General features: G+C 36.8%; 4 protein-coding genes and 1 long non-coding RNA gene across 6 annotated transcripts; 2 read left to right on the forward strand and 3 right to left on the reverse strand.

Moving 5' to 3' along the window:
* Positions 1–575: 575 nt before the first annotated feature.
* On the reverse strand, positions 576–5,258 carry LOC126910647 (uncharacterized). The gene is made up of 3 exons (XR_007705282.1): positions 4,918–5,258; positions 2,195–2,312; positions 576–1,082 (listed from the first exon to the last, which is right to left on the reverse strand). It is a non-coding gene; the product is annotated as an uncharacterized LOC126910647 (long non-coding RNA).
* On the forward strand, positions 2,859–24,692 carry LOC118272377 (juvenile hormone esterase-like). Of its 2 annotated transcripts, none has more exons than XM_050693308.1 (4): positions 2,859–3,329; positions 21,219–21,404; positions 22,038–23,338; positions 23,674–24,692. In XM_050693308.1, the coding sequence occupies exons 2-4, from the start codon at positions 21,273–21,275 to the stop codon at positions 23,837–23,839; spliced, it is 1,599 nt and encodes a 532-aa protein (XP_050549265.1). In that variant the 5' UTR covers positions 2,859–3,329; positions 21,219–21,272; the 3' UTR covers positions 23,840–24,692. The 2 variants fall into 2 exon arrangements, with proteins under 2 accessions (XP_050549265.1, XP_050549264.1); XM_050693307.1 differs by lacking the exon at positions 2,859–3,329 and adding an exon at positions 16,693–16,980.
* On the reverse strand, positions 8,820–10,025 carry LOC126910673 (uncharacterized). Its single transcript, XM_050693555.1, has 2 exons — positions 9,176–10,025; positions 8,820–8,842 (listed from the first exon to the last, which is right to left on the reverse strand). Exons 1-2 carry the CDS (start codon positions 10,023–10,025, stop codon positions 8,820–8,822), a joined length of 873 nt encoding a protein of 290 aa, XP_050549512.1.
* LOC118272376 (juvenile hormone esterase) lies at positions 14,457–17,592 on the reverse strand. The gene is made up of 3 exons (XM_035588825.2): positions 17,280–17,592; positions 15,005–16,293; positions 14,457–14,729 (listed from the first exon to the last, which is right to left on the reverse strand). The coding sequence occupies exons 1-3, from the start codon at positions 17,412–17,414 to the stop codon at positions 14,555–14,557; spliced, it is 1,599 nt and encodes a 532-aa protein (XP_035444718.2). The 5' UTR covers positions 17,415–17,592; the 3' UTR covers positions 14,457–14,554.
* Positions 24,693–24,874: 182 nt separating the features above from the next.
* Positions 24,875–27,881, forward strand: LOC118272378 (juvenile hormone esterase). Its single transcript, XM_035588827.2, has 3 exons — positions 24,875–25,066; positions 25,638–26,944; positions 27,575–27,881. Exons 1-3 carry the CDS (start codon positions 24,935–24,937, stop codon positions 27,738–27,740), a joined length of 1,605 nt encoding a protein of 534 aa, XP_035444720.2. The 5' UTR covers positions 24,875–24,934; the 3' UTR covers positions 27,741–27,881.
* Positions 27,882–27,935: the final 54 nt, after the last annotated feature.

Here is a 27,935-nt window from a genome sequence, read left to right on the forward strand (position 1 = left end):
GTCTTTAGTTTAATTAGTCATAAGTACTTAATGTAACCTTTATTTTAATTAAATATATATAAAAGGACAAAATCGCCTTTTTTAAAAGCTCCCACCAACGGCCAGCAACGTAATTAAGTAGAGTACTTTTGTTTTAAGCGGGGAAACGGCGCTCCTGTCCCTCTCGCTTCGCATCATGGTCTGAACCAATGCCGGACGCGAGAGGTCGCCGTTCCCTACCATATCTTAGTGCTCGTAGTTGGAACATATTAGTGTATTATAATTTTATTGTAGACCACACTGTACACTATCCACCACCACACTGTATGCATCCCATCAAAGTGTAAACACTAATGTTAATTTAGGGAATAAAACAATGAGTAACTCTTAATCTTTTATTTCAATCAATACCTTATACGTTTTTATATTGGTGTCATATGAGAGCAATTAAGTAACTATTAGTGAAATCTTTACCTATTCATAAAATCAGTTTTACACTCATTTCGATTCATTATAAATATATACATATAATAAATCTGTAGAAGAGTCAATTCTGTACATTGAAAATATTGAAAAAATAAATAGCAGGGGATACCAAACCCAAATATGTGATTAAAAAAATTTTTGTTAACCTGGGCATAAAATAGGATACTTTTCATCACGCTACGATCAATAGGAGCCGAGCAGTGAAGGGAAATGTTGGAAAAACAGGAGAACTTACTTCATTTTTTAAGCTTCCGTCGCGTATGCAGCCTTAATGGTTAAAGCTACACAGAAATAATGTATGACAAAAATGTTAAACGATAGTCATGGTGTCTGATCATAGGCCGTTGGTCAGACACCATGACTATCGTGTGGCATATGGGTTTGCTTTTGCACGACATGAGAGGCACAATGTGTTTACCAGTATTAGACCCGGAAGATGAAATCGTAACATTAAATGATGACTAGAAGACTGAAATTGTCCGAGGATGAAGGTAGATCGTCAAATAGGTACCGAGGCCCCAGCACGGAGCAGGAGTTGGAACGAGGTGGTTTTCAGTCAGTAACGTTCTGGCATTCCCTCCCATTTCTCTCAGGTAATAGAGCGACTTGAGCTGTTCCTGCAAAATAATATTTTTCGCATTACAATCACAATTGCCTCAGATACTTTATTCTAGCAATATCGATCATTATTTTGCGTTTCCTAGCACCTTTAGAAAGCAATAAATGTATGAAAATGATGAATCTTCAAACTTGTATAGCTTCTACATCTTGGATCCTACAACTTTAGTGCCTTATTAACTATTGCTCCAAATGTAGTTCTATCAATACGTCCCACTTTTTTCCGTTGGGCGGCACTTTCAGAAAAGGCCCAAAAATGTATGGAGTCGTAATAATCTCCGTAACGAAACAATCATCACAATAACGCCAGCGGTGACGGTGCAGCTAGCGGGTGTTACCAGCTAGCTATGAGTACGAGACGGGCCCAGCACTTTACTCCATATTTTTTTTCAGCGCCTTTGATGTAAATCCTATGATTTCCCAATTTAATGGTGGTAAAAGTTCAAATCACATAATTGTTCGGCATTTAACTAATAAGGGTTGGTAAATCTTAGGTCTTACTGAAAAATATTAGAATTTACCGCAGTTCGCGCTTTTACAGCAACATATCCAAAACCAAATCCAAACTAATATTATAAATGCGAAAGTAACTCTGTCTGTCTGTCTATCTGTCTTTTCTTCACGCCTAAACTACTGAACCGATTTGTGTGAAATTTGGTACAGACATAGTTTGGAACTTGAGAAAGGACATAGGATACTTTTAGTTGCAAAAAAATAGGGGAGAGGGGTTAAAAATGGGAGATGAATGGTCACATTGAAATTCGTCATTTTTAAAGCTGTAACACACTTAATGGGGAACGAAAGACATAGGCTACTTTTTATTATATAGGAAATTAAAGGTTAGTAATATAGATAACCTTGGCTACTTTTCATCATGATTATAAAATAATGAATCAGCGGTCGTGGTTTCTATGGAATACATGTCTTCAAAATTGCTAACAGTATCATATTCTCAAGAAATTTACATTTTACATGACATGCGGCAGCACTTTGACCACCAACCACTGACACAACCACGCGGACGAAGTCGCGGGCAAAAGCTAGTACATATATATAAAAAAGTGTACACAGTTTCATGAGTGGCTCTTGGGAACTGCATTATATACATTACCTCGATCCCAAAGACAAGGATGAATCGGCACAAGCAAACATGCTACACTCGATTACTCGGCCTCCAACGATACTCTGAACGGCTAAACAACGCAGCGGGCTGCCATCACTTAAATTATCTGAAATCGTAAATATGTAAACTGTATTATTTATTATCCTTTTAAATATCATTCAAGTTCTAGCTCCGTTCTGTTGCATATTCGGTATCATGATATTAACATAAAGTACTAATGCAAAGAGGTTGACAGCAGTATAGAGCTAAAAAGAGAAATCCATGAAAAAATATTTACAGTTAACTTGAATTTTTATTTTTTAAGCTTCCGCCCGCGACTCCGTCCGCGCGGATGTCGGTCTCGCGTGGAAGTTTTATTTCTCCATTTTGAGTAACTCTGACAATGACATCTTATAAATATCTATTGATTGGACCCAAATACGGCGAAGCCCATAATAATTAAGGAGATCCCTCTATTGAGCTACTGCTGTTGAGCTCGCGTTCTGTAGAATAAAACTAAAAAATAAAGATTTTTAACTACGTATTTTTCAAGGATAAAAAGTGTTCTATTTTATGCCCAGGATAGTAAGGTATAATTTTCATCGAAATCGCACCGTTAATTTTCACGTGACGCCTGAACATACAGACAGACAAAAAGAATCACATATTTGGGTTTGGTATCGATCCAGTAACACCCCCTGCTATTTATTCTTTCAATATTTTCAATGTACAGAATTGACCCTTCTACAGATTTATTCTAATATGAATGAATGAATGAATGTGTTATAAACGTAAGAGTAGACAAATATTATCAGAAAGCTCCGAACTGCTAAGCTATCGGGAGTTATACCTACGTGTTATTGTGAGTCAACCATAAGAGATATACATTTGCTGTCGTGGAATATTTTTTAAACAATTTTAAGGAGAACATTTCCGTCATACATTATTTCTGTGTAGCTTTAACCTTTATATTGTTGTCTATGCACGATTGTTTTCTTCCGTTCACCGCGGGACGTGAATTGTGACAATGTCTCAACAGTTACGTTGTATTAATTGTGGTATAAATGTGTTCCGAATGCAACGGCATTTAGTTGAATCTGACGATGTCCGTTCATTGTTACGGCAATGGACTTCACTTTCTGAGGTAAAGTACGATTCATATTACCAGAATGTAAACATAACCTCCAATTAAAAATATTTGAATAACTTCTTTTGTAGATGTTCAATGTAAAAGTGGAAATCACAGAAATGCTTTTGACATTAAACAACACTAGGAAACGACGATAGGTTTGTTATTTACCTATTATCACAACAAAACATTACAGTTTTATACCAGTTGTAAGTAGGTACTTAACCACCACTCCGCCCGTGCCGTGCCCGTGCCGTGCTAGTTGTTGGCGTTTCCTAGGCTGACACCGACTCCAAAAATAACAATAATTGTACCTACTTACATTATAATGTGTGTGATGAGTTAGTAAAGTTAGTTGATCTATTAAGTTGTTGAAAAATACGCAATTATTTCTTTTACTTTTTAGTGCATATTAATTTGTTTTGGAATATTTATTTTTTGAAGGCGGTTTTTTTTTGTTAAAATTTTTTTTGTTGTTTTTTATTTCTTGATTTTTAGTGAATAACTTATTTGAGTATGGGTCGACCTATTAAACGCGCTGCTCATATGAGACAGCGCCGTATAAATGAATAATATTAATATCTATCCATATTGACGCATAATTACATTATTTTCAAATGTATATTAACCTGATACCCTTACTTATGATCTGCTGAGCCGACAGCTAACAGTAACCTGTTCATAAGCTACATACATAGTCAGTTGTCAAACACACAAACAGATTAGATACCCACATAGGTATACAGTCATGTAACTCAGACAGCACATCAAGCTACCCATCATTCTATACCAGATATGCTACTATCTGTCCTGAATTTTATGGCTACTGAGAAAGATAAGCTAGTATGCATCACTTCAACGTAAACGCAGAGCTCATTCTGCTCATTTTTAAGGAGTTCCCTGGATTATCTTCCACATTTATGGTCAGACTTTAAAAACAATTAATGGAACCACACTGCCATCGTACTCTTTCAAACACAAAAATAATTTCTCAAATCGGACTATAACTGCCAGAGATATGCATTTGTCAAACACAAATAGATTAGGTACCTACATACACATGTAAATCAGACAGCACATCAAGCTAACCATCATTCTATACCAGATATGCTACTATCTGTCCTGAATTGTATGGTTACTCAGAAAGATAAGCTAATATACATCACTTAAACTTAAACGCAGAGCACATTCTGTTCATTTTTGAGGAGTTCCCTGGATTATCTTCCACATTTATGGTCAGACTTTAAAAAAATTATATCGGACCACACTGACATCATACTCTTTCAAACACAAAAAGAATTTCTCAAATCGGTCTATAACTGCCGGAGATATCGATTAACAAACATAAAAAAAAATACGGTAGAATTGAGAACCTCCTCTTTTTTTTTGAAGTCGGTTAAAAAATGAAATAAGAAAGAAAAAGACTAGCTCTTTCTCTTTCTTATTTCTAGCGGCTAGCAGCCGAACCACCCTTTTGGAGGGGGGAAAGGAACGCTACGCGCCATACACACGAGTCGGTCTGGATCTGCTCGGGCGCCGAGCAACTCTATCCTATCCTGGATTGAGATACTACTGACGATATGGCTTCTGATGACTAACTTACGTACGATTTCAGACGGATTTCGGTGCGGCGGCCAATCACTTCAAGGACAACTAGTACCACAGGTGTAATTAAAACTTGAAACACGACTTTAAGTAATTCAATACTTTCAATAAATAACTATGAAATTAAAGAATGTACGCTATTAATATTATGTGATTACTAATTGCAAAGTGATTCTTTACATGATACAGCCGTGAATCGATAAGTGCAATGGCTAAAGATATGAATTTTGTTGATGATTAGGGGTTATCCTAATCACATACCTTAGAAATTATAAACAGCAGTATCGAAGAAACGATAACACAAAATAATATACCTACCTGTAGGGGAAAGTCCCCTAGTGCACTTAAGGTTTTTAGAAAATAAAATGAAAACTGCTTTGAGAATCGTAACTGTATTAATTTATGGATAAGTCAACAAATTATTAAATCAATATTAATTTCCTAATTAATCATTTATAACGATTTAAGTTATATATGTTCAAAGTAAATTATTATGATTACTTACATATTATTTACTTACTTAACTTAAAAATACCTAAAAAAAAATCTAAAAAAGTTTTGCTAACGAAAAACAGAATTGGCCAACACAGTCATTGGCCTCTAGTAGGGGTCAGATTAATATTTCAATATTCATCATTAAAACTTCGTGTATCGGTCAAATATGTATGTTTCTCCACATTCTGGTATGTCAGCACCTTCTTCCTCTTCCTGAGCCCACCCCTGGCAGCTGACACACTGTATTCAGTCTTCATCACGGTCTTCCAAACATATTACACATGAGGTTTTTTTCTAGATGTTTCAGTCAACGGATTATTACGCTTTGACAAAAAAATTAATAATTACAGGCATGCCAAATGTAGCATCCTGTTGCTACTCTATTAGTAATAACTAAAAACATGTTTAAAAAGCCTTTAGAACTTGCGATTTTTATCTAAATCTAAGAGCAATATATTACACTTAGGTTAGGTACTAGTTAAGGTTAATTACAGTTATAATGGTAGAAATAATTAAATTAAGTGCTTTATATTATTACAATGCTATCCTAGGGTGTTTAGCTATGAAAGAAAAGAATGTCAACGCCAATATCAACTTTAGTAATACCACTTTTAATTTAGGCCATAACGAAACAAACAACAATGTAAACAGAACAAAGCGAATGTCAAAGAATGACTTTTTGACATAACTGACCAAAGGGTATAATAAGAAACAAAAACAAAAACAAAAAACTCTATTTCCATAGGGAAATAGAGTTTTTTTTTCATTAATTGTCATTAAGCAAAAAGTATTTAGTTACATACCAGTATTAAAGTATTTAATTATTACCAAATAGTATGCATAGGTACTATTTTTACGAAAATAAAGGAAAAACAAAAATATTTTGTAAAAATTGTAATACAGTACTGGATTAATGTGTTTAATATTTTTTTACTATTTTAAAAAAAAATATTATTTTAAGAATAAATATTAAAATAATTTTGAACTGCGTGGCCAAAGAAAATGTTCATTTTGACAGCATTTATTAACGGTAAGGGGATTTACCTAGATGGAGTTACGGTAGACGGTACGATTTTGTTGTCATGCTAAGTGTTGTCTGTACGCAGTTGTCCCACTGGCAACGATGAACGAGTAACGAGTAGAGCTAGAACTAGAAACGAGTGAAAACGAGTGAAAACAAAAACAAACAAGTGAAGCGAGCACTCGCCGGCAGTGTGAACAGTCAGCGATCGACTATTTGTATATGCATCTCTTTTGTTTACACGGAAAGTATATCTATTGTACGTTTCTTGAGCGAGTAAATAGCCGATAGTTAGTCGTTTTCTCGCCGTTGGTGGGACAACTGCCTGACGGGCCAGTAACTGACGCACGCATGCCAATGACGTTTCATTACATCTGATTCTAATCCTATACTTATTATACTCTTTGATCTAATCACAAACGTTCAAACACGAAATTATAATTACAATATGCATTTATTATATAGGTAAATAGGCCCACCCCTTTGAGGATTAATGGGCATGACGTTATGTTTACGTTAAACTAGTTCTAAGTAAATTTAACCTTAAAGGCATTACAGACACATTATCAGACTTCCAACCAATCATAATTCTTTATCAGTTTGTAACACTTTATATTTATTTAAAATTCTCTAAATTTACATTTTTAAATACTATACATACAAAATAAAATAATATTTAAAAATATAAAAATAGGAGCCGACCAGTAGCGGGAGCATGGTCCAAGCCACCGGTGGTTAGGGCTCCAGAGACAGAAACCTCCTCACAATACGTGCCGTTTCGAGGAGTACTGCCTTCTGCATCAGGCCCTTGATCCATCCGCCCAACCTCAGCCTCCTAAGGTGGTTGTCGAGGCTGTTGGGTATTAATCCGTTGGCCGACACGACTATCGGCACAACAATAGCCGAATCCACATTCCACATGTCGACAACCTCGTGAGCCAAGTCAAGATATTTTATTTGTTTATCTTTTTCAGCTTTCACGAGGTTCTCGTCATGAGGGATGGTGATATCGATTATCATCGTGCGGCGCGCTTGTCGGTCTATCACCACTATATCAGGTTTATTGGCTACAATAGTCCTGTCAGTGATGATAGATCGATCCCAGTACAACGTGATCCCGATTTCCCGATCCCGTTTTCAAGAACTGGATCGGGCGCATACTTGTAGTATGGAACCTCGAACTCAACAACTTGGTAGTGCAAAGCAAGTTGCTGGTGGATAATCTTGGCCACCTGATTATGTCTATGCAAATATTCACCATTAGCCAAACGACCACAACCAGAAATTATATGTCTTATGAATTCACCAGGACTATGACATGCCCGACATATGTCAACGGTCCCATCCTTAATAATATATTTCCGGTAGTTATTCGTAAGGATAACTTCGTCCATAATTGCACAGACAAATCCTTCAGTTTCTCCAAAGAGATTACTGAATCGTATCCAAGATACGGACGCCAGAAAATCTACACTGGGTCCATGAAGGGCCCGGAAGAAGCGTCCGTGGAGCTCCTTGCGATGCCATACCTCCTTGCGGTCATTGATGCTTAATACCACAGGTTTGCGCCAGTTCTCTTTTGCTAAAGATAGTGGAGTGAATCCATTGTCCACTGCTGCTACTTCTCGATGCATACCCTCGTTTACTTTCAGGAAATATTCCCTGAAGTTGCACACCTCACGGTTATGAAGGGTCTTAGCATTTAATAAGCCTCGACCCCCTCACTTCCGCGGGATGTACAACCTCATGATCGATGAACGAGGGTGATGCATACGATTTGCAGTCAGCAGTGTTCGGACTCGCCTATCCAGGGTGTCAAGTTCAGTCTGAGTCCACTTGAGTATACCAAAAGAATACATCAGAACCGGCATGACCCAACCGTTATAGGCTCGCACCTTGTTTCCGCCTGATAATGAACTTTTCAGCACTTTATTCAGGCGGCCAAAGAAGCGTTCCCGTAACGATTGTTTCATGTCCGGTCCATTAATGCCTAATCCCTCTGACATACCCAGGTACTTGTAAGTATCATTTGCGGAGAGCGCTCTTAGTTTTGTGAAATCTGAGAGTTCTAAACCCTCAGATTCCACAATCCCTCCTCGCTTCACATGCATGACAGCACATTTATCTACTCCAATTTCCATTCTGATGGAACTACTAAATTTTTCAGTTATTTTCAGTAGTTCCATCAGTTGTTTGTTATTTGGAGCAGACCCCTTCTCCGCAAAGGATAGCCTAGCCCTGAAACCTCCAATAAAGTACTGAGAGGATTCAACGCCATGCAGAACCATAGTGGGCTCAGACTGTCACCCTGGAATATTCCTCGCACTATCCTTACAGGTTCTTCACTCCCTTGGATTTGTCTACATCCCGGTTAGCAAAGCACATTACTCCATTACCTCATACATGACTGCAAGAAGGCGCGTAGAGTTGCATCTATTTTATACAACTCCAGCACCCTCATGAGCCATGTATGTGGCACAGAGTCATATGCCTTTTTATAATCTATCCAGCATGTAGACAAATTCTTTCGGGACCGACGAACCTGTTGGCTTACAACCATATCAATGAGGAGTAGCTCCTTAGTTCCACGAGCCCCTTCCTACATCCATTTTGAGATATAATATAATGGAATGTTTTTCAATATGTTTTGTTATTTTTGTTCTCAAAATAGATGTAAGAAGTTTATAGACCGTTGGTAAACATGTAATTGGTCTATAATTTTTGGGTTCAGTGGAACTACCTGATTTATGGAGCAGATGGGTAACGCCTGTTGTTAGAAATTGGGGCAACGATCCAGCTTCTAAAGCTGCCTGGAACTGCGATGCTAAGCGAGCGTGTGAACTGGTGAACCATTTGAGCCAGAAGTTGTGCAGCCCGTCTGGCCCCGGTGATTTCCAATTTGGGACCGAACAGGCTGCACTGCTCACATCAGAGGAGGTGATTATCACCTCCTCCATCTCTGGCACAGTTTCACACCTTCGCTCAACATCACAGATCCAGTCATCCTCTGTGTGGCTAACAGGCACCGACCAGATGTTGCGCCAAAATGTGTTAGTGGCTTCATCATCCGGTCGCCGCCCATCAGTCACATCTTGGTTGGATCGTTCCCAATTTCTATATACCCATCTCTGATCTCTTTGGAACATGCGATTCTGAGTATATCGCTCAACTCGTTTTTCGTACCGCCTGATACGATTTGCCCATGCGTAGACTTTCTGCTTCAGGAAGTCGATCCGCTCTGTAACACGTGACATGTATTCATGAGGACTGGTTTCAGTACCCACAAATGCACGTCTTACAAAGCGCATCACTCTAGGACGAGTATTGCCCTCCCTGAAGCAGGATAGTTTGCCGATAAGCACCCTGGCCTCACTGATACGACGCTCAATCCTGCACTGCCAGGCTGGTACTGCTGGTTTTGGTCGGACTGCTGCGTCAAGATTCGAGAATCTGACGTTAGCCACTCGACAAGCTGCTACCGCCCCACAGTACAGGATCGAGTGTGTATCATAGAGGTTTTCGCTACTTTCAAAATATGTTTTAAGTAGCGAATCCAGGGCGCTTACCAGCGCCCTATTTCTTCCACACATGGGCAAACGTGGCAGTTTTGGTTTTAAAGGAGCAAATCTATACTCACAAATTGCATCCTCCAAAGCACTCCTCAGTCGTTCATTGCACTGAGTACTTACTTGTTCAACCCTGTCGTCCTCCACTCCAGCGGTAGGAGTGGTCGGTATCACATTTTGTGACACTTATCAGTTATCAGTTTTATCTTGTGTTGCTAACTGTACCGAACATTGATAAAGTTTAAAGATCCATACAAAAAAAGTGGGACGAGTTGACCACTAAAAACTTAATTTATTTTTAATTTCCCCAACTCGTCCCAAATGGGCCGTAGGTATGTGGTCCGAGTTGATTACTTACTTATTTTTGCACACGTTTTTTAATTAAAGCATTTTCTCATTTTATCGTTACAACGAGAATCATATCTGAACTTTATCGTTCCTCTGATAAGATTTGATTTGTTTTATCCATGGAATGAACTCATTCTTACTATGGAGGTTTCTGATTATTTTGTAGATAGTGGAAATTCGTGTGCAAAATGTAAGAATCTTTTTTTTTTGTTTCTGAACTGAAACCTCACTTCTTTTGGTGGAGAATGCAAACTTTAAAAATATATGACACGTAATTTATGTCGTTCAAATAAGCAGAACAAATCTGGATGTTTTTAATGATCCAGATAACATTTAAAGTGCATTTCACTATGTAATACACGTTTTTAAACTGACATGGTCACTAACACTAGGTATCTTTAGAACTTAAGACGGGTACTCATAGACACTCATAGACATAAATAAACATGGTAAATATCCAGTCTTAATCTTATGATAGTATGTAATACACATTAGGTATTATTATGAGACTCTTTTAATAGTGAGCGAGCCTACTAAAAATCATGCAAAGCCAAATAATATTCCATTTGATGGAATTCCCCTGAAGTTCCGGGCAACAGATCTACTAAAATAAAACACGAGACGTTTTTTATCCATACATATCTATAACTCAACTTACCTACACATATTTATATCATAAGTAAGATGACGATAGCTCTAAAGATTCGCTAGCGGTGTGCAAATTTGCACAAAAACCAGCTTGCTTTGCCCACGGCTTAGCGTTTGCACACGAGTTTTTGCGCGTAAAGCAAAAAAGATAACGATAACGAAAAAGTTCTATTCCGTGACGATAGCCGTTGTTAATGTAATGTTGTTGTTTAAACTGAGGTCAAGTGGACCTCTTGATAATATTGATCCTTTGGGACGACGGATCAATGTGTCCGTTACGTCATTGTGTGGATGTAAACAGATAATTTGGACTTAGACACTGCTGGTCTTTTGTCTTTTATCATCATCATTATCATCAGTCTATAAGTGACCACTGCTGACCAAAGGCCTCTTCTCACGGGGAAGGGTTGAGCTTTAATCACCACGCTTGCTCGCTTTTTACTGGGTAAGGTATCATGAATACGTGAGTGCAATCAACAGAACGAGTGGTCTAAGGTTTTACAGGTAACCACAATGAAATAAATAAATACTATCAACATAATACAAAAATATTAAACACATTTCTGACTTCGTATAAAAAATCGACATCTTCAGATAGAGAAAAAAAAAGTATTTTCACTTTTTTTATTGAAGACAAATGATATTGACATTTAAAAGACAACAATAAGTGGAACGCACGCCGAAAAGAAAAAGAGGCTAATGTTGGTCTCGCTCTGTGGGAATCAAATCACGACTCACGCGCACCGCACCGCACCGCTGTGAAAGGATACCGGGACCACGGGCCTCATACAGCGTGATCAATTTTGTTGTATTTAGAATCAACGAAAACTAATAAATTAAAGGAGTAAGAGATGAAGCATCAACAACACGACAAGGATTACGTAAATAATAATAAAATAATGGTTGATGGGGATTGCAGAATTTTGTACATGACAAAAGTCAGCAGATTTTTTTCTTGGAAACAACGTATGTTTTCGTCTGTTCAGATATGGTTCAGATAACCCACGTGTACGAAATTAAAAATTTTGAGTAAAGGGAATGCAAAATAAAAATGTACTAAAATCAGTACGTAGACACAGTAAAATCGGATAAATTTCATTGTATAAGAAATCTATGTAGAACAATCGAGTACAGCACAGATCTTAGACAACACAAGGCCTTAACAGCAAAATAATTAAAACCATCCATAAGAAGAAAGTTAACAAAACAAAGAGAACAGAACAAAACAAGAACACAGCTAGACTTGCTTTGCGCTGTCCTCGTACTCTGACCAATAAATTACGAACGGCCTATTTAGAACATAAAAAGAGCATGCTGTAGAAAATCCGTGGGCAGGTTCGGATGCACCTGAGTATTTCACACCGCGACTCACTGGCGCCGACGGCCAGTCTACTATAGTCTGTGACCCAGCCGCGTAGACACATGAACGCGTAGACGCTACAGGTAATTTCGACACCAATGATGATATAGAAATTGTTAAAGATAGTGAAGTCAGAGTTATGGATTTGAATATTAAACTAAAAACAACTGTTTTGGAAGTTATAGAAGAAGTATTATTATTAATTATGTCACGCCTTTTATCCCTGAGGTAGGCAGAGGTGCACATTAAGGCACGTAATGCCGCTATACAATGTACAAGCACTTTTCACCATTTGTATTACAAATACCTTGTAAGAAGGGGTGAGCCTAATGCCATATACTGAGCACAATTCCAGACTCCGTGCTACTACTGAGAAATTTTCGAAAAACCGAATAAAACCCAAAAATACTTTGCCCAACCCGGAAATCTAACCCATTTACGACCACTCGACCAACGAGGCAGTATTATTACTATATAGTATTAAAGATCTACATATTTTTACTATTGCAAATGACGCTAATGAAACAGTCAATACCAATGAAGTTCATAATAAGGAAAAACAAAACAGAAGTTATAAATAGCAACTGGTACTGGTTTACAGACAATTCGGAAACGAGCGCAATGTAAGAAGTTGAATACTTCCGAAACCTTGCTAAAGGTTGCTTGTTGTTTTTATATGTCATGTTTTGAACAGGCAGTTGTAAAAATGGCGTGAGGGTCAACATTTATAACTCTCTCATTACCAAAGATACTCAAGGAGTAATATATAATTAATTTAAGAAATCACTGACATAGTTACTCTAAACGAGGTTGTCTGGTCAAGCAATAAAATATTAGTAGCAGCTACATATACGCGTTATAATTAAAATCTGGTTACCAGATACCTACTATAAATCAGATTTTGGTCGTGCCGCAAAATCTGGTTAAACACTGAATCCAACTGTTTTCATGCATTTTACCAAGAGAATAGATTTAGCTTTAATAAGTTTCTCACTTAGAATTGCCCACACAACATTCACTCATAATTAATTTGAACGGTCAAACAGTTACTTACGTGAGTAAACATCTACATATTAATACGTGATGCAAAAACTTTGGACCACTTTTTATGAAAATTGCGCGGACGTAGGAGCATATTTGGTACACTTATAGTTTATGTGCAGGAGAAGTTGCGAACGCTAATATTTTTCAAAAATAATGCTTATAAAGTACATTAAATCAATAAATAAAACATTACACACACTACCATGCATAGTGTCTGATCGTATTTGACAAATCGACAGACATTGCGATGATATTCTCACGTTTCATATGAATAGATTTTTCCTGTTCATGATGCGCCGGAATATACGAGTATTATTTGAATTTTACAAAACTAATAGCAATTCGTTAAATAAAAATTATCCTTGAACGTATGTTAAATGGTATTGTAAATTAAATCGTATATGGTCGAATTTCGACCACTAGTAATAATAAATTTGAAAAGTTTTTTTAATCAATAAACACAACAACATAACTCTCTTATATTTAGAGATTTTTCTAAGGCCTTTGCATAGATCCATAGATTTTTTATTTTGAACCCGGGTCTAAACATTACGAAGCATAGCCACCCACTCACAGCGAGTGGTGTCGTGGTCCATAATGGTATTAGTGCATTCCGAGCGGCACTGTGGCTGCGATGAATGCTGGACCGAGCATTACTGCCCCCGCACCCGACTCCAGTTACATCCACTATATTACACAATAAATGGACACTGGAAATGATTTGATATTGCATCATGAAATACCTCTAAATTACATTTAAGCAACTAGTCACCATATTCTATGCGATTTATGTTTTCAATTGAAACTGCAATGTTTGTCTTATAAACTAAGAAATTAACTCTATAACTATGAAAATATCTTCAGTTACTTTAGTTTTAATATAGATTTCAGTAAATATTCGTCTTCATAATTTTTGTTGCTATCGGTATCGTCCCTCTCTCGTGTCATTTGATGTCTAAATATTTCATAATAACACAGGTATTTCCACTACACTAGGTGCAGTTCATCATGAAGAATCGCTACAAGATATATCGCCAAAAATAATTATACAAATATTGAATATACGTATAAAATATTTATCATTTATTCATTCAAGAACAACATTAAAATCTGATTCCAATATGAAGGTAACAATGATTTAATAATTACTGATTTAATTGTAAGTTTTGCGTTTCTTTTCATAGAGTTCTTCGTAAACTTTCATTCTCTGAGGATAGACTTCGTATTTCATTCTCATCTCCTTGTCTATCACGAGGCAGGCCATACCCGTGTCAGCAATAGGTTCCCACTTCGTCGTCAGCACAGAGTCCACACTTGGAGTTGGATCCCTGAAATCATATAAAAATTATATTAATTATGACTGCCTCGTTGGTCGAGTGGTCAAAAGTGTGACTGCCGGAGAAGGGGTCAAGGTTCGATTTCCCGGGTCGGGCAAAGTATTACTGGGCTTTTTTCGGTTTTTTGAAATTTTCTCAGTAGTAGCAAGGAATTGTGCCCAGTATATGGCAGACAACGCTCATATTTCTATTGAAATGGCATTTAAACTTATACTTTGCATTAGTTAACTTCTAACTTGATACATTTCGTAAACAAAGCAACTCACCCGTAACGTGCAAAGTTTGCCCACATTTGATTCATAGAGTTCCGGACAAGTACGTCTAAATCGGAGATGGGTCCATCCAATTTAGCGCTCTTTACAATATAACCGCCATCGTCGCCGTGACAAGCCCCCAGTCTATCAATATTGGAGGACTTTTTAATATAGTTTAAGTTTCCATCGTAAGCAAACTCGTAGAAAAAGACGGGTGCATTATTTTTGGAAATCAATTTAGCAGCGGTGTAAATACCAGCGATGAAGTCGACATCTGAAAAGAAATCTATTGCGTATTCGTCCTCATCTTGGTACTTTTTCTCAGCTTCCAGATAATTTCTCTTCAGCTTCAATTCTGTGTCAATTTTTTCCGAGACATCCAGTTCAAACGGTAAATAATCCACAAAAACTTTCTCCTGAATAAATTTATCTAAAGTCTGTTTGAAATGCGAAACCATTATGAGTCCTTCTCTTGAACAAAATCCAGACATGTATGGAACTTTATGGAAATCACCCCTTGCTAATAATTCATAGGGTGGTGTACTTAAAAATGGTTCCCAATCGCCAGGTTTTTCGACAGTGGGTACGAAACCGAAATGAAGGCCTCCTCGTGTCTTTTCCGTTGCCAAAACGGCCATAGATGCCTTAACCAGCTCATTCGTGGGCATATCTTTTAAGTACTGCAACAGTTGATCGTCGTCGGTGATTACTTTACCTTGCAGTACCGGTATCTTGTAAGCAAGTGTTTTAATGTCTACTTTATGAGCCCAATGCAATAAAGAAGACCCAGACTGGGCAATGGCTTTATGGAATAGACCTTTAGACAAAGGCGACAAGAGGAGTAATTCCACGCTCGAGGCACCGGCACTGATACCAAAGATAGTAACACTGTTGGGGTCTCCACCAAAATGAGAGATATTTTTCTGAATCCACTTTAGTGCTGCCACTTGATCCCTCAATCCCATGTTACCTGGAGCCTCCTTTCGGTCCAACGAGAGGAAACCGAGTATTCCCAGTCGGTAGTTAATACTGACAATGACGACTTCTTTTTGGATTAGGTAGTCGGGGCCATGCGCTGCATCATCCGTTCCATTGCCGAACAGAAAACCGCCTCCATGAAGGAAGACCATGACAGGATATTTCTTATTGCCATCAGTGAAAGATTTGGGCGTATAGACATTTAAGTACAAGCAATCTTCATGTCCCTTAACCCCTTGTAGTTCCCTGTCGAACTGTGCGCATATGTTACAGTCTTTGGTGCCATCTCTGATACCTTCCCAGGATTCCGGTGGTTGGGGTACCTAGAAACAACAATAACCTCTTATAACGTATATGATAAATAAGATATACAAAAAATCATTGGTTTACTTCTCAAAGCCTAATTTTGCTTATTCACTTATATCTAAACGACATGTCATCTTAGTTGAACAATTTTTAAAACATGGTAAGTGACATGCATATTTTTGTTTATGAGTATAAAGAAGAGTTAATTCTCTGATATTGACGATAAAATAATTGATTATTATAAATAATGACGAGACAATATACGTTATCAATGATAATAACGTACCTATATTGTGTTGTCATTTTCACACGACTGCGAAATACAAAGATAGATAGGTTTAAAAAATGCATGTCACTAAAATCAAGCATGACAACATTAAATTTGATACAGAAAAGTTCTAGAATCGACAAATTCGTCTCTAACTACCCCAATGAGAGACATGCGTGATGTGTTAGACAATGCATTGTAATCTCAGCGTTATGTTGTTCTACATAACGATCAGTTTTCATTCACCGATTTCATTGAAACTTAGGACCAAGGTAAGTTAGTTTCATTGACCCAAGATCCATTCCTAGGTACGTACCTAAGTATCTATTGTAGATGGAAGGCAAATATTATATTCAATACTTGCATTCACTTCGCCTTGGACGTGGAACTCATTTGTTTAAATAAGTTTTAAAGAAGTCTAGGACATATATCCTAGGTAAGAACCTATTACTTGAACATTTTATAACAAGATTACTAACTTGAACCTGAGTTCAGTAATTTCATACAATCGATGGTTACAAGGCTAATTGATCTAAGCAACATAATTTTTTGCGATATTATTTTCAATAGGTACATACCTATTAAGAATCACCGAATTTTTCTCCATCGAATATTGTACAATAACTCAATATCGCAAAAAAAAACTCTTAGACCAATTAGCCTCTCAACCATCGAATGGAAAATAAAAATGCGCTAGATAGATGTAATATCTAACATAAACTGTAGTATACTTACAGTAAATCTCAGTTCACCAATAGGCGGCTTCGCATACGGGATACCCTTGAAACTACAATACTCGAAGTTGTCAAAATTCTTTAGCACCTGCCCCTTTATTTTACCCTGTTCAATTTCCACAATCGTTTCACCCATGATTTTAAAAAGTAAATATACACAACAACTTATAAAACACTACTGTTTGCACAATATTGTTGCCGACAATAATAACCTAACCTCAAAAGTGACTTTTCACTGACACCGCAGCGATAACAGTGCTCCTTCACTTGCGAACTTGGAATAGTTGTAGTAGTTCGTCGTCTCCAAGGTAGATGGCGCGTGGCTAAAGTTTACGTCGATATTAAATACGAAAATTATGTCAAATCATGATCACATTTTATATTATAGCACATCACATTACAAGCTTTTTTTACATAAAGCTTGTAATCTTCAAGGACTACACATGATCACGCAAAATAAATTGTCATATCACACACAGATTCTATATAAATAAAAATGAATCGCCAAAATGTATCTTCCCGCTAATCTTCGGAACTATTGGTTCAAATTGAATAATTCTTTTTTGTGTTGGATGGCTCATTTATTGAGGAAGGTTTTTGGCAATAAATCATTGCGCTAAGATCAGAGCAGAGCGGGTGAAACCGCGCGGAAATAGCTAGTTTGTAATAAAGGGTAGATAATAATGTAGTTACTGCAGTTAACAGGTACGAAATTGTAATTTTATTTAACAAAAAATATGCTAGGACTCAGAAAAAATACCAACTATCCTCATGCATTTCCAAAAAATACTTATGAAAGGATTTTAAAGTTAATGAGATAAGTATACATACACATACAATTAACGTTTTATCTCAACTAGCTAACAGAGTCATTAGAAGGCGTATCATTAAACTAATTATTTTAAACCAGTTATCGGAGTCTTCCAACGAACATTTGCTCGAATCATTGATCTTTGTTTCGGCACTACAATTAGAACGCTTCACTAAACTGATTCGAATCCCGCGCAGGCGAGATAGCCGGATGCGCACCTGTGTTCCGTCGCCGTGTCGTGAGAACCGACCACGATCTCTGCCACAAACCTCTTCATAATCCTCATCTCAATCAAATCACTGTACTTTAAACCTTATCTCCTTGTAATAAGGATTTCACATTTTTCTTATCCGCAAATACATGATGGTTAAGTTCATATAAGGCCATACAGAGTTCCCTGTTGTGCCATGTTTGTTGTGTTATTTTGTACGCTTTTAACATCCGCGCTATTATCGCAACTTTTTATCGTAGATTAACCACGATTGAGGAAGAATTTCATAATTCATATTGTGTATACTCTATCTTATAAGCTATGGTAGAAAGAAATGCACTTTTATAAAGAAATTGTTGACTGTTATCTGGGGCCATGTGAGAATGTCCGTACTACTTCTATCCTTATACTTGTTAAGTAAAAAGTCGCATGACTTGCTAAAAACTTTAGGTAGAAGATCCGAAATTACTTTCTCAATCTAAATACTTTTTATGACAAGCAAAACACTGTTATAATAAGTAGTTACAGTTTAATACTATCCATATTATATTCCAATAAAATCTTATAAATTTCGACAAAGCAAGGCGGGACACCCTACACGCACACGTGAATAGTTTGCGAAATGCTGTGTTGTTCGTGTGAACCCGATCACGATCTTTTTACGGTTTTCCAGACCGACAAAAAGTATTTGAATTATAATTCATTGAATCAGCCTCCATGCCCGGATTCCTTTGAGCCAATTTTATCTATTTGTTGTCGATATCAATACAATTAATACGTGTGTGAAAATATCGGCGCCTTTTATATTTTTTTACAGAAAAATACGTAAAGAGTTGTAAACATCGTCCGATGAATTGAATAGAAAATTGAAGGGATTTGTTTACAGTTTACCTATGTTTACTAAAATGTCTATATGTATTATTCGAAACCAATCAAGTTTGGTTATTCTGACAAAAAGTAAGTACTTCGATGTAAACAAGATCTTTGTGTACTATTCCAACTACTGGTGATTTATTGTTACCTCTAATAAAGTTATGAGAACACGTCGTTATTATTTTAAAAACACATATGATGTTTTCCTATAATTAATAAAAAGGATCACTTCAGCCTATCGTTTTCATATTAAACATTTAGTTCTGGTCAACATTAGTGGTAAGGTATCAAGCAGACTGTAAACCCATGGCCGTATTCTGGGCATACAATTTACTCTGAGACATCGGCAAACATCAATTGGTATTGTTTCTGGCAAGTTAAGGTCAATGCGAGTTTCTTCAGTAATTCATACCGTATCGTACGTGTTGCGTGATTAAGTGTCAATTAAGTATTCAAGAGCCGTCAGGCTGTATTCGCGCTGGACAATGGTGGCTGGGCCGGTCTGCTTTCATGTGACCGCGCAAGTGCGGAGGCGGCCATAAATCGCGATGCGCGAGCGCAGCTCAGCTTCTTTTGTGTGGAGTAAGTTTGTTCGGTGTGCGGACAAGGAATAGTAGACGTGTGTGGGTGGTGCGGCGTACAATTGGTGCGCGCGCAGGTGTGTCCGAGACTGGCCGGCGCCGGCGCACATTCCTTCGGCGGTCACGGCGCCGCAGACCGAGTGCGTACTTGATGATTGCGGACACGACTCATACGCGTTCCCAAACGACACTAACGTCTAAAGTATTCAATATAAATTCTGTGCGTAATCGCTGAGACTCGTTGTCAATCAAACATGTCGTTCAATAAACATTAATATTAATTTTAATAAACAAATCAAATCTGTATTGTCGTCTTGATTTATTCATTTATTCTCTCTTTATAAGGCATTGCAGGTAGGTAACTCAAGTACATACTTGCATAGAAGGAAAGAAGAACATGCTCTGTATTTTAACGACTTAATGATTGCAAGATTGTTAGATAAACTGCATTTTCAGCAGTCTTTGGCAATCACGTCATAATATTTTAAATCGTCATATATAAATATTATTGCTGAAACACAAAAGAAAATAATTACCAATTTGACCATAGTAAAACTTAACTAAAGATACACCACAATTTTATTTACTAGTAACATAATTTTACTGAAAAAAGAATTTCAGGTAAATTCATAATATCATCAAGAACACAGAGTTCAAACAATAATACTACTAGAGCCACCTATGAAACCTAGAGTACACTACTCTCATTTGCTACAGTTTGTTAATAAACCCAGCTTACCAACATAGATGGCGTTAGCTGTCTTTATTTATATGTAACAATAACAATAATAAACTTACTACATTACTCTACATAATTTTTTATACGAGTTCCGTGTTTTTTGCACATACAATAGTAAAGCGTTACTCAAACTTAATAACCAATAGCTTTAAATAGTTACTAGTTTAAGAATAGAACTTACAAACTAGCTTTGAAGTACTTAATATTTAACTTAAATTATAACTTAAGTTTATTTAATATCGAAGTAAAGAGCTCAAATTAATTAAGAGCATGAAAAGACTGACTGTTAATGAAGCGATAGAGGTATGTACGAATCGTAGCAATTGGCGGTCTATTGTCTCTGCCTACCCCCATGAGAGACAAAGACAATAGGATGAAGAGCTTAAAGTAAAAAAATACCTACAAATTAGAACCGTAGGTATATAAAGAAACGTCACAGCATCATTTTGAACAATCCTAGAGGTTGGTTTAAAGTTAGTAGGTACCTCACTTAGGTACTACACGATCATCCACTGTTTTCTACGATTTACCACATATTACAACAACCCAAAAACATGTCCCAATCATACTGTACAAAAGACAAAATCACACAGTCATATCTCAAGGGTATTGTGTAAGTTGTGTAGAAAATAAATTAGATCAAAGTTTGAGTAAAGCTGAACAAGTTTTATATAAGGAACTTAAATCACTCACGAGACTAAGTACTCTTCCGTCTTTGACTGCAGACGTTGGTGAGGAAAGAATAATATAATTTTAATAATAAGTAATACAAAGTTGAAATGACAACAAGAGTGAGAACGAAACAAGGTGTGCTAGTTGGTGCAAGAAGAAAAACTCAAAATGGATTCGAATACGATGACTTTCTAAACATCCCATACGCTAAGCCTCCTGTTGGAGCGCTACGATTTAAGGTGAGAGTTTTATATTTACTTATTTATTTATTACTTACCAACTAAGATACATACAATCTTAAAAATATGGGGAAACAACAGTTAGTGTTTGCTCTTAAATTAAAGGTAGGCTCAACATTCATCTTATAACTAACGCTAGAATCTAATATGGTCTGTCACCGGACATCGGATTCGTGATATAACTGGCGAAACCTTGATGATTTAAATTGTATCATCAATAGCCTGACCACTGCTGACCAAAGGCCTCCCCTCACACAGAGAAGGATTTCGGATTAATCACCACGCTTGCTCATAATGGGTTGGCAATTTAAAACTTATATATAATTATTAGAGTTTATAAGCTCAGATTTCCTCACGATGTTTTCCTTCACCGTTTATGAATGATGACGATGATGATGATGTGATGTCTAAGTAATCTTAGAAAGTTCAAATAACTTGGAAAAAGTCACATTGATACTTGCCGTTGATAGGTTTCAATCCCGCACGTCCATGCAAGCACGAGAAGCAGGCGTCTTAAACCTTCGAGCCACCACGACAAGACCACTTTTTAATATGTTGAAGAAATATGTGACGTGATATTATGTTGTATGTTAAGAAATATGTTATACATAAATATTATTTTTTTTATTCCAGAGTCCTCAACCACCAGAGCCGTGGCTGGGAGAACGAGATGCCACAGTTTACAACGAATCGAATCTCTGTATACAGTACGACATATTTAAACAAAAAAATCGAGGCAGTGAGGATTGCCTTTACGTGAACGTCTCCACACCGAAGGTACCTGCAGCAGGACTACTAGCCTTACTTCCAGTAATGGTGTTCATTCATGGTGGAGGTTTTGTGTTCGGTAATGGACTTGCGAAATTTGAAAATGGACCAGATTACCTAATCGAGCAAAACGTTGTTGTCGTTACTATGAACTATAGACTCAACGCCTACGGATTCCTGTCTCTAGATATACCTGAAGCCTCAGGAAATATGGGACTCAAGGACCAAGTCATGGCATTGAAATGGGTTCAAGAAAATATCGAGCATTTTGGAGGTAACAAGAATGACGTCACAATTTTCGGCATCAGTGCTGGTGCGGCCTCCGTAGAATTTCTAATGATTTCTCCATTAGCTCGAGGTCTGTTTCATAAAGCTATCTTGCAATCTGGATCAGCTCTGAATCCCTGGGCATTAGACAGTCCAGAAAATATAAGGAATCACACTTTAAAACTGGCACAAGAGCTGCACTATCAAGGACCCTTAGATGACTACCAGGCTATACATAATCATTTGATGAATGTTCCTGCTGAGTACATAAAATTAGCAGCCAACAAAGCCACAAACCCTGCACAAGTAAAAGGAGTTTACTTTGGATTTGGACCAACGATTGAAAAAGATTTTGGAAACGGTGAAGCATTTTTGACAGAAAACCCATACGAATTATTGCAATCAGGAAGATTCGTTAAAGTGCCAGTAATGAGAGGATTCACTGATTCTGAGGGGTTCATTGAAGCTGGTACTAAGCCACAAGATGTTAAAGAAGTTACTACGTTTAAAAATTATATTGATTTTTGGAGGTATCCTTTAAATGCTAGCGATGCGGCCTACTACAATGAAAGATTACGACAAGTTTACGATAGTTATACAGGGGATGACATCGAAAGACCAGCTATCGACTTTTTTGGAGAATTTGACTTCGTTAGTGGTGTTATCGCTAGTTCGAAACTATTGGTGAAGCATGGTGTACCTCTCTACTTATACGAGTTTACGTACGACGGTAGCCTCAACTTGCTTAAAGCTTTGAATGGAGTAAATAAGACCGGTGCAGCACATGGCGATGATACAGCTTACACGATACAGATCGAGCCTGTCCCGATGTTGACACAGGATGATGTTATTGTTCGAGACAGAATCTCCAAGTTGTGGACTAACTTTGCTAAAACTGCGTAAGTTCCTATTCATATACTTACTTACTTACTTACTTAATTAACATAACATAACATAACATTTAATGAATAGGTTATTACATAATGTGAAGTAGTTTAATATCACATTAACTGATAAATAAATAAATAATTTATAACAGCTTGCCTATTGATCTGTATTGGGCCCTGAAGATATAGTTAGAGTTGCATGGTCCTTTGGGCCCATTTCACCATTCTTATGTTACAATATTTTTTCACTATTTTAATTAAGAATGCCTTCTACATAATGTATTAACTTCACGCATCGGGTAGAATTCCAGAAACTACGCTATTATTTGAAATTTGTATTTTTCTAGAAATCCAACTCCGAACACAAGTCCCTTGCTGCCGCTACTGTGGCCGCCGTACAGCAGCAGCGAACAATTCTACATGGTCATCGACAAGGATATGTCCATCAGAGCCAAATATGCTGACGACAGGATGCAGATCTTTGAAGAGATCTTGAACAAATACCATCGATAGACGAATAAAACTGGGATAAAATTGCAATGTAATTGACTCCAAGTTTGCTATTACTCGCAATAAAATTTCGTGTATTGAAAGGAAGAATCGTGAATATCCACCTTTTAATCTATAATTATTATCTTTAAGTAAATATATAACTTAGTTAAGCACCATACAACTCACACACGTATAAGAAAATCTAACTCACAATTTCAGTTTCTTAACTGTTCTGTGATACAAAGTAGTACTGCTACGTACGGTAGGTACAACTATTTGGTCAACGAGCTTGTCTTATTTTAAAGAGTCAATCGATCTTTAAGATAAATGATACATAGGTGTAAAAATATTATTTCATGATCTTTCCTTGTATTTAGGAATTAAGTCTAAATTATCAAGTGTTTGTTCAATTTGTAATAAGTAAATTTTAATAAACTACAAGTCATTGTCGGAAGTATGGGGCAATATCACACAAAAACCTATTTGCTTTATGTGTTTTTTATTAAGAAATCTAAGTACCTACGGATTTTACCAATATGTAATCCGTTGGCTATTGTATGTGTGTATAGAAAAACTTGGTCCATTATGTGTTACTCTGTGCCGACATAAGTTAGTTACATCATAACAATACCATTACAGCTGTGTTCTACTCATCTTTTTGTTACTTCACCGTTTCTCAAAGTTCTCATGAGAAGCGAGATTTATGTAGTTTTTCCTTGTACTTATAAGTTAGACAAAATCATTTTTTTATTAAACAAAATTATGTATAAATAAAACTGTGTTTATAATATGATGACGATCGAATCTGATGATGCTTTAACTTACTTTATTTAACTTTTTTATATTTTTACATAAATAAATCAAATTGATTTTATTTCTTTGTTTCATTCTTTAATTAGATTTAATAGATATCATTTTACTAATTAAAACACTAATGTTGTAAGTAGTAGCAATAGTACTTTACTTGACGTTTCTTACCTTACTCTGTGATGTCTATCAAAGCAAACTTTGAGAATTTCTGACCATGTTACACATAATATAAAGTCCAAATTCAAGCAGAGGCACATCACTTCGTCCATGGACTTATAAATAAATAGTGTGGCACAACAAAAACCCATGACGACCAAAGTAAAAACCAAACTAGGCGTCCTTGTGGGGGCAAAAAGAAAAACTCAAAACGGCTTCGAATATGATGACTTCCTCAATATACCTTACGCCAAACCTCCTGTTGGATACCTACGATTTAAGGTAAAAATAGTTAAAATTATAAATTATAATTATATGTACATAAATAATATTAACTTGACATTAACTAATTTGTATATTTTATTCAAAAGCTATTTGGTAAGCTTATCTTTTTGCATCTGACTACTCTAGTGGAACGGTTATAGTCTATGAAGAAAGATAACATTACGCTACGATATTCAGGAAATTAACTTGGCCTAGCAATAGAGGTATTTTCTATGTTGTGGTTGTATTTACAAACATACAAATTAACCTACACATCACACCTAGACCTGCAACAACAATTTACCGATCATACAAACAGTTTTTCCTTGCGGATATCAATCCAGCGCCATGTTGTACAGCAGCCAGTACCCTTAGTACGAGTTTCGGCGCTCTGATTGGCCGGTGCAAATGAACCAACCAATCAGAGCACTGAGCAATGAGCTTCGATTTCGTTAAACGTAAAAGAAACTCCTACTAAGGGAACAGATCATGCGATTTGAAACCAGGAAGGTATCTAAGTTACATAGTATAAAACAGTTTTAGCGAATAATGTATCTCTTTATTATTAATGATTTTAAATTAATTTCAGAGTCCTCAGCCACCAGATCCATGGCAAGGTGAAAGAAACAGCACGGTATACAATGAGTCCAACCTTTGCATACAGTATGATCTGTTTAAGAGAATACCTCGCGGCAGTGAGGACTGCCTTTACATAAATGTCTCCACACCGAAGGTCCCTACAGCAGGCCTGTTAATGCATCTCCTACCAGTCATGGTCTTCATCCACGGTGGAGGATTCTTCTTTGGAAACGGTCTGGCAAAATTCGAGAATGGTCCCGACTACCTGATAGAACATAATGTCGTTGTAGTCACTATGAATTACAGACTCAGTGCGTTAGGATTCCTTGCCTTAGACATACCTGAAGCTTCTGGTAACATGGGACTGAAAGACCAAGCGCTAGCATTGAAATGGGTTCAAGAGAACATAGCAGACTTTGGAGGAAACAAGGATGACGTCACAATTTTCGGTATTGGCGCTGGAGCGGCTTCCGTAGAGTATCACGTTATATCTCCTTTAAGTACGGGTCTGTTCCATAAAGCTATAATGCAATCAGGATCAGTTCTGAACCCGTGGGCTATAGAAACATCAAATAAAATCAAAGATCTTGCTTATAAATTGGCACAAAATTTAAACTATCAAGGGGCACATAACGATTATCACGCAATTTATGAACATCTGATGAGTACACCTGCTGAGCAAATAGTTGCAGCAACCTATCAAATCCAAGAACTTCTAACAGCAAAAGGACTGTACTACGGGTTTGTTCCAACAATAGAACAAGACTTTGGATACGGAGAAGCATTTTTGACAGAAATACCGTACGACTTATTGAGTTCTGGACGATTTAACAAAGTACCAGTTATGAGAGGCTTTACTGATTCAGAAGGATTCATTATCAGTGGTCTAAAACCTCAAGATATAAAAGAAATAACTATGCTTCAGAATTATGTTGATTATTGGAGATTTCCTTTTAATGCTACTGCTGATGCATACTACTATAATGAAAGACTACGAAATGTCTACAACAGTTATAATGGAAATGACACGGAGAGACCTGCTATAGATTTCTTTGGTGACTTTGAATTTGTCAGTGGTATCATAATCAGCTCGAAGTTAATGGTGAAGAACGCAGTGCCAGTATATTTATATGAGTTCTCGTATGATGGTACATTGAATCTTATAAAGGCAGCGAGCCGTGTCACCAAGAAAGGGGCGGGTCACGCAGACGACACCGCGTACACAATACTCATAGAACCGCGAAGGAATCTCACAGAGAGTGATGTTACGGTTCGAGATAGAATTTCGACTATGTGGACTAATTTTGCTAAATTCTCGTAAGTATAACAACAATAAGTAAACCTTTATTCAATAAAAATCACAGTTTACTCACGTAAATTAATGGAGAAAAGCTCTACTAGTTTTGAGTCACAGATGGACTTTTTATCATGAGCAGAGGACGCGGCGACGCTGATTAATTTACTTGAGTAAACCGTGATTTTTAGTTAACTTACTCGCGCACTCAGAATCATTTAATGGTTACTTAACCCAGTCCTTAGCAATTGTTTTCCATACAAAATCATTACTAAAGAATAGCTTAAGTAAGCATTAAATAACTCTGAGTGTGGTAGTTAGTATGTCTCACGATAGATATTGTAAAAATTAACCTTTATTCGTCAAAATCATGGACAGATTGATCTAGACATGGTAGATTGCATAGAAAAAAAATACCTGGGAACTTACTTCCACATTTTACTGTGAAGTTTACGTTTATTGTATCGTAGGTCGAGTGGGTGTAAAGTACAATTGAGCGAAGGATCTCGGGTTCGATTCCCTTGTCGAGCAAAGTAGGTATTACGAGACTTTATCCATTTCAATACCTATACTATGTTTACTCTACCTACCTTGTCAAGTATAAAAATGCGATATAATGTTATAAAATTAAATTAATTATCTTTTTATTCCAGGAATCCTACGCCGAACATTAGTAATTTAATACCCATCTACTGGCCGCCCTACAGCACCGGTGAACAATTCCTAATGGTGATCAACAAGGATCTCTCTACGTGTTCCAAGTACGCTGAAGAACGAATACAGATCTTCGAAGATATTATGAAGAAATATCATAGATAGTTAGGCTCAGTAATGACTTTCGACTTTTTTATTTTTGTTTTGTTATAGGTACCTTCCAAAGTATATAAGCGATATTGTATTGTAAACATAATTAAGGTTGTAAATAAATGAATTCAGTTATTGACACAGGTTAAGATGAAATGTTGTCTATATCGCCAGATAATTTCATTATACAATTTTACATTCTCAATAATT

This window comes from Spodoptera frugiperda, chromosome 4, assembly GCF_023101765.2.
Source record: "Spodoptera frugiperda isolate SF20-4 chromosome 4, AGI-APGP_CSIRO_Sfru_2.0, whole genome shotgun sequence".
Lineage (NCBI taxonomy): Eukaryota > Metazoa > Arthropoda > Insecta > Lepidoptera > Noctuidae > Spodoptera > Spodoptera frugiperda.

Excerpts from the sequence above, each read along its gene's own strand:
- LOC118272378 (XM_035588827.2), top strand. The coding sequence starts at position 24,935 with ATGACGACCAAAGTAAAAACCAAACTAGGCGTCCTTGTGGGGGCAAAA. Across the intron at positions 25,067-25,637 it reads TTGGATACCTACGATTTAAG|AGTCCTCAGCCACCAGATCC; the intron begins GTAAAAATAGTT and ends AATTAATTTCAG. Across the intron at positions 26,945-27,574 it reads ACTAATTTTGCTAAATTCTC|GAATCCTACGCCGAACATTA; the intron begins GTAAGTATAACA and ends TTTTTATTCCAG.
- LOC126910673 (XM_050693555.1), bottom strand. The coding sequence starts at position 10,025 with ATGTGTGGAAGAAATAGGGCGCTGGTAAGCGCCCTGGATTCGCTACTT. Across the intron at positions 8,843-9,175 it reads CCATCTGCTCCATAAATCAG|TCATGTATGAGGTAATGGAG; the intron begins GTAGTTCCACTG and ends GCCTTCTTGCAG.
- LOC118272376 (XM_035588825.2), bottom strand. The coding sequence starts at position 17,414 with ATGGGTGAAACGATTGTGGAAATTGAACAGGGTAAAATAAAGGGGCAG. Across the intron at positions 16,294-17,279 it reads TTGGTGAACTGAGATTTACT|GTACCCCAACCACCGGAATC; the intron begins GTAAGTATACTA and ends TGTTGTTTCTAG. Across the intron at positions 14,730-15,004 it reads GCAAACTTTGCACGTTACGG|GGATCCAACTCCAAGTGTGG; the intron begins GTGAGTTGCTTT and ends ATATGATTTCAG.
- LOC118272377 (XM_050693308.1), top strand. The coding sequence starts at position 21,273 with ATGACAACAAGAGTGAGAACGAAACAAGGTGTGCTAGTTGGTGCAAGA. Across the intron at positions 21,405-22,037 it reads TTGGAGCGCTACGATTTAAG|AGTCCTCAACCACCAGAGCC; the intron begins GTGAGAGTTTTA and ends TTTTTATTCCAG. Across the intron at positions 23,339-23,673 it reads ACTAACTTTGCTAAAACTGC|AAATCCAACTCCGAACACAA; the intron begins GTAAGTTCCTAT and ends GTATTTTTCTAG.